General features: G+C 54.5%; 1 protein-coding gene across 1 annotated transcript; it reads left to right on the top strand.

Annotated features, from left to right (window-relative positions):
• The first annotated feature begins 305 nt into the window (after positions 1-305).
• Positions 306-4,560, top strand: GOT1 (glutamic-oxaloacetic transaminase 1). The gene is made up of 9 exons (XM_053948995.1): positions 306-520; positions 838-1,019; positions 1,576-1,699; positions 1,884-1,996; positions 2,202-2,306; positions 2,865-3,015; positions 3,151-3,316; positions 3,445-3,587; positions 3,868-4,560. The coding sequence occupies exons 1-9, from the start codon at positions 406-408 to the stop codon at positions 4,005-4,007; spliced, it is 1,239 nt and encodes a 412-aa protein (XP_053804970.1). The 5' UTR covers positions 306-405; the 3' UTR covers positions 4,008-4,560.
• The last annotated feature ends 1,472 nt before the right edge of the window (positions 4,561-6,032 follow it).

Raw genomic sequence — 6,032 nt, 5'->3', positions numbered from 1 at the left:
TACTGCACGGGGCATTGCACTCCGGGACACCCTCAATCTCTGCAGCTGCGGGAGCCCCGCAGCACCGGGCGCCGCACCGCCGCTGGCGGCTCTGCACGCCCGCCCGCAGCCGCGGGCCCGGCCCCACGGAGAGCGGAGCGGCGGCCTGGGGGCACGGCCGGCCATGGGCGGGGCCTGCGTCACGCGTCACCGCGCGCGCTCCCCGCCGCCATTGGCCGCCCGCGCGGCGCCGGCGGCAAGGCGGGGCAGCCGTTGGCCGGCGGCGGGGGCGGGGTCGAGCGCGGCGCGCTGATTGGTCGCGGCCGGCGGCGGCCCCGCCCCGCCGGTGAAGGTGAGCGTCTCCTCCAGCGCCGCGCGCCTCCCGAGCCGAACCGGAGCGGACCGGTACGCAGTGGCTGCGCCGCCATGGCCGCCTCCATCTTCGCCGCCGTCCCCCGCTCCCCGCCTGTCGCCGTCTTCAAGCTCACGGCGGATTTCCGGGAAGACAGCGACTCGCGGAAGGTCAACCTCGGCGTGGGCGGTGAGTCCGTGGCTTCGTCCTGTTCGGCGGGGCCATTCCCCGCGGCTCGGGCCGGTCGGTGCCCTTGCGGCGGCTTCCGCGCCTGCTGCGGCGGCCGGGTGGCGGCGGCGGGCCCCGAGCGCCAAAGGTCACCGGGCCGCGGCAAGCGCCCGGCCGGACGCGAGGGGGGGGAGGTGGGCGGACAGCGAGGTCCAGCGGGCGTCAAGGTCGTGGGGCCGGCCGGGCCGCCGTGCTCGGTGTCCCGGGCAGGTCCCTCGGGGAGCCGGGCGGCGCAGCGTCCCCGCGGTGCAGTAAGGACGGCTCTCCCTTTCCCGCAGCCTACCGCACGGACGAGGGGCAGCCATGGGTCCTGCCGGTGGTGAAAAAGGTGGAGCAGATGATCGCCAACGACAACAGCCTGAACCACGAGTACCTGCCCATCCTGGGCCTGCCCGAGTTCCGGGCAAACGCCTCCCGGATCGCCCTGGGTGATGACAGCCCTGCCATCAAGGAGAACCGGGTAAGTGGTGGACAGGGAGCACTGGGGTTCCTGGGGTGCCTCTACAGCCAACTGAGTAGAAGAGCACAAATTTGCGAAGGTCCTGCATTTTGGCAGGATTTGGGGGTTTCTCAGACATGGTCTTTCTTGATTGTAGCTTACGTGATGAACTCATGCACTTGAAACTGTTTGTGCAAGTAGTTGTGGTTTTGGGGAAAAGCCGAATGTGGCCTGTGATTGGAATCTGTGTTTTCCTTCATCTTTTAATAGCTTCCCCACAGGAAACCCAAGTCAGATAATACACCACCTTTCCTGAAATAAACTACTAGCTGAGAATCTGTTCTGTGCCAAAATGTAACGGGAATGGCTGGAGTCTATTTATAATGGTAGTAGTTGTCAGGATGGACCTGAGCACTGAAGGAGGTTGAAGACCACTGGAAGGGGATGGCATTCTGACTGAGCTGACCCAGGGGACGCGTTTGGGTTCCTGTCTCACTCTTGCAAGCACCTCTGCTTTCCACGCACTGCTAGCGGTGCTGACCTGGGCGGGCAGTGCTGGCAAGTGTCTCTGTTGCAGGTGGGGAGCGTTCAGTCCCTGGGTGGGACGGGCGCTCTGCGGATCGGCGCAGACTTCCTGCGGCGCTGGTACAACGGCAACAACAACACGGCCACCCCCATCTACGTCTCCGCTCCATCCTGGGGTGAGTGCTGCTCTCAGGGAGCCCTGTGGGTCAGTGAGTGAGGGAGGCACAGCCCTGCTCCTTGCAGGGGCCTGGGCAATGGGGAAGCGGCCTTCTCATGTGTGTAATGGGAGGTACTGGGGCTCTAGAAGGAAGCTTGCTGGAGGTATGGTGTGCTTTTCTAAGAAGTTATTTCTTTCCTCAGAGAACCACAATTCTGTGTTTATGGATGCTGGCTTCAAAGATATTAGAACCTACCACTACTGGGATGCTGCCAAGAGGGGTCTGGATCTCCAGGGGCTGCTGAGTGACATGGAGGTGAGTAAAATTGCCATGGGATGGGCTGAACTTGGTGCTGTACTGTCAATATCTGCAGCTGGCTAGGCTCTGGTGCGCTGTGCTGGGAAGTGGATCACTGCAAAAGAGGCTGTTGTTGCCCAGAGCAGCTCCAGGCCTCTCCCTATGCTGCAGGTGCCCAGTCACATCCATGTGTGTGTGTGACCAAGATGCGTTCTCTCCTCAGCAAGCCCCGGAGTTCTCCATTTTCATCCTCCATGCCTGTGCGCACAACCCAACAGGCACAGACCCTACTCCCGAGCAGTGGAAGCAGATTGCTGCTGTCATGAAGGTATGGGCTGCTGCTGGGGCTAAACCAATACTGAGGGGGCAAATAGCTCTTGAGCCAGACAGAGCATTTGCATCTGAAATGGGCTTTGAGGGAATGGCATGAGATGTAGCAGAAGCTGAGAGTCCCACAAGGCAGGTGTTGAAGGGAGAGGTGGACAACAGAATGCTGGTTGTCTGTGCTCAGAGGAGAGATGCACTGCAGTTCTTGTTGTGCCTCCAAGTTCTTGTTTTCACACTCTATGGAGTGCCCACTGTAGAGAGGTTTCTCCTGCTGGAAGGATTATGTGCAGGCAGGTGCTGGATAGTAGCATGCGAAGTGGTACACTTCTTATGTTCTCAAATGCAGTTTTCTCCTGCATTGACTTTTATTGACCACTTTACTCTTTCTATTCTTTCACCCCAGTAGAAAGAAAGTATTTCAGCCTGGTGTTGCTGGACCATGTTTCCTTTGAATTCACACAGGAACTCCATGGTCATTTTTCCCTCCTACGGGTACTGTGGGGGGTAAAAAGAGAGGTTGTGGGGAGGAGATTTCCTCTAACACTGTTCCTCCTTGCAGCGCCGGAGCCTGTTTCCATTCTTCGACTCAGCGTACCAAGGGTTTGCCTCTGGCAGCCTGGAAAAGGATGCCTGGGCTGTGCGATACTTTGTCTCCGAGGGCTTTGAGCTCTTCTGTGCACAGTCGTTTTCCAAGAACTTTGGGCTCTACAGTGAGTGTCTGGCAGTAAGCTGGCCCAGTAGCATCATACCCAGACAGATGGGGCTGGCATGCTGAGGGGTGGGGAATTCTCTGCTTTGCCACGACATGTGGAACCAATGGCTCACGTCTCTTGGCTTGTCCACAGATGAACGGGTGGGGAACCTGACCGTGGTGGGGAAGGATGCAGACAATGTGCAGCGCGTGCTGTCCCAGATGGAGAAGATTGTGCGCACCACTTGGTCCAACCCTCCCTCCCAGGGAGCGCGCATTGTGGCAACTACACTTGCTTCCCCGCAGCTCTTTGATGAGTGGTACGTGTTGCCAGGGCCAGTGGGAGAGGGCGAGGGAGGGAAGCTGTCTCCCTGAGTGTCAGGCTTGGCCAGATGGCTTCAAACCAAATGGGTGCCCATCCTAATCCTCTGCTTCCTGCCTGCTGCAGGAAGGGCAATGTGAAGACAATGGCAGATCGGGTCTTGCTGATGCGGTCAGAGCTGCGGTCTCGACTGGAGGCCCTTGGGACCCCAGGCACCTGGAACCACATCACAGAGCAGATCGGCATGTTCAGCTTCACAGGGTTGAACCGTAAGTAGCAGTTTGAAGGCCTGTTGAAGGGAGGATCGGGCGGGGGCAGTTTTGCTACGGGTGAACTGGGCTGAAGCAGTCCAAGCAGGAATCTCTCGGTCTCACTGGAGTTTTGGCATCACTGCGTCTGTGGCTGGGGAGGGATGAAGCATCATGCAGTATTCTAGTGGCCAGTGCTTGAACTTTTCTGCTTGTTGTGAAAGATTCAAGCATTCCTGACTAGTTCTTTTTTCTGAGCTGTGGGTCACTGCTCTGACCTGATGTCCAATTGTTTCCCCAGCTAAGCAGGTGGAGTACATGGTCAAGGAAAAACACATCTACCTGATGGCTAGTGGGCGCATCAACATGTGTGGTCTAACTACCAAGAACCTGGACTATGTGGCCAAGTCCATCCATGAAGCTGTCACAAAAATCCAATGAAGCACATGAACAACCAAACTTACATGAAGTCACCAAAGCTATAGTGTGTAGTCCATGTCTTTCTCTGCTCATGGCTTGCCTTTTCCCACACCTCTAGGGGGTTAATAAAGATGGGAGCAGTAGCTCAGTCGGGGATAATGGTCTTCTGACATTTTTAAGTGGTCCTTGCAATATGGTAAGCCAGTGCCCCCAGGAGTAGCATGAGCCACCTTGGCTCTTGTTTCACAACAGCAGCCTGGTCTCCAGGCCCTTAGAGCTGCCTCTTTAGCATGTCTAAATCAACTCCATGTAACTGATCATTTTGATCATAGCAAGTCTGGTGCCAGTGCAATGCACTGTGTGATAACAGCACAGAAGTTGGGATCTCACATGGCTTGTGAACTAATGTCACCCAGTAGTATTTTAGGGAGAGGTAAAGCTGTTGCTAGCTTCTTCTCTCCACCCATTCCACCCCTTCCCAATTTCTGAGCCTTATATGAGCAAATATTTGTAATTGTGATAATTGCTTCTTTGTGTTGCTGACAGGAAATTAAACCTTTGTCTCTGAACACTACCCCCTGCCTTGTGTGATGTCGTGTCTTCAGACCATACTAACCTCTCCCCAGGCTGAGGTTAAAGCTTCAACATCCTGGTTTGTCCACTTACTCAGCTTGTTTTCAAGGCTGTACCTTTCTCAGGTGTGTTGCATCTCTGATAATCACAGCCACTACTAAAGGGGGAGTCTTACTGGGAGAGTGTTGTTGAGAGATCCCTGTGACTACATGAAGCCAACCAGTTCCTCCTGTATTCATCTTGTGTTCTTTCTGCCCCGCTGCCATGTGCTGCCCAGCTTATCCTGCCTGTCTGTTTGTCTGTCTGTCTGTGGTTGCTTTCTGGATGGTCAAGTGTTTCCATTTGGCCATCCCTCCCTGGCCCAGGGCTCCTGACCTGCCCCTCAGGTGTGAAAAAGCAGATCTCTCTTATCATCCTTTTCAGCAGGCTCCTGGTGAACCCCCATCTACTCCCAGTTGCTTCAATGGGGCCTGCCAGCAACAGCCTGTGTTTCTGGCACAGAAAAAGAGCTGGGACCATCTGTTTCTGCTCTCTGCAGTCACTGCAGATCTATTTGTGAGCTGACAGCAGCCTCCTGACAGGATCTTGTGAAGAAAGGGGACAGCTCCTTTCCTTGTGTCAGGTAGCAGTAGTCACTGTTACCCTGATGCATTTGCTTGTGCTGCAGCTTATACAGAACAGGCAAAAATGGTGCCTTATTGCCTTGTTGTGTTTGCACAGAGTGCGTGGGGTCTCTTGTTTGTTCTTTTTCGGTTAGTATTCATATCATATAAGAGAGTGAGACAGAGGTAGCCTTTCCTTCTCTCTGCAGGTGAGGATCTTTTTTCCCTCTTGGTGTCCATTCACAACAGGGATGGTGAGGAAGTGGTTAAAAGATGGCTTCTAGGGGTCATCTCAGGAGGAGTTAATTTTTTTATTTATGATATTTGCTTACACTTCTGCCTTTACAGACCTCCTGGTGTGAAGGCTGGCCCACCCCATATGATCTATATTGGTGTTTTGCTAGTCTTACCAACCTTGTTTTTCCTAGCAAGTGACCTAAATTTCTCCTTTTCTGGGGTGTAAGCTCATTACCAATTATCCCATTTACCATGGCAACAGAGAACAGATTATTCCTTTCCTCTGTACAACAGCTTTTTATGTATTTGAAAACTTCCTCTCTACCCTTCACCAGTAAAGATTAAGTGACTCTTCCCTTCAGCCTTTGGGGTAAGTTGTTTTCCAGCCCTTGCCTTCCTCTGTCCACTTTTCAATTGCTATGTGTTTCCTTAGAAGGGCAGTGCCCAGACAAGGCTGCAGTTATTCCAGCTGAAGTTTTATCAGCATGGGTGGACTATGAGATTTCTGTCGTTATCTGTCAGGCTGTACTCCAGCACGTGTATCCCACAATTGTGTTTGCAATGGCCTGATTAACTCCTGGCTTTCCCCAGTCCTTGTCTGCACTGCTGGGGCTTATCTCCCTGCTTGCCAAGT

Source organism: Vidua chalybeata, chromosome 8 (assembly GCF_026979565.1).
Source record: "Vidua chalybeata isolate OUT-0048 chromosome 8, bVidCha1 merged haplotype, whole genome shotgun sequence".
Taxonomy (NCBI): Eukaryota; Metazoa; Chordata; class Aves; order Passeriformes; family Viduidae; genus Vidua; species Vidua chalybeata.
The sequence above is the reverse complement of the archived record's forward strand: the minus strand, read 5'-3'. Positions and strand labels throughout refer to the sequence as shown.

What these genes read in the sequence shown, in the direction of transcription:
- GOT1 (XM_053948995.1), top strand. Translation starts at nt 406, where the DNA reads ATGGCCGCCTCCATCTTCGCCGCCGTCCCCCGCTCCCCGCCTGTCGCC. An exon ending in AGATTGCTGCTGTCATGAAG is followed by an intron (nt 2,307 to 2,864) that starts GTATGGGCTGCT and finishes TCCTCCTTGCAG; the next exon opens with CGCCGGAGCCTGTTTCCATT. An exon ending in CAGCTTCACAGGGTTGAACC is followed by an intron (nt 3,588 to 3,867) that starts GTAAGTAGCAGT and finishes TTGTTTCCCCAG; the next exon opens with CTAAGCAGGTGGAGTACATG.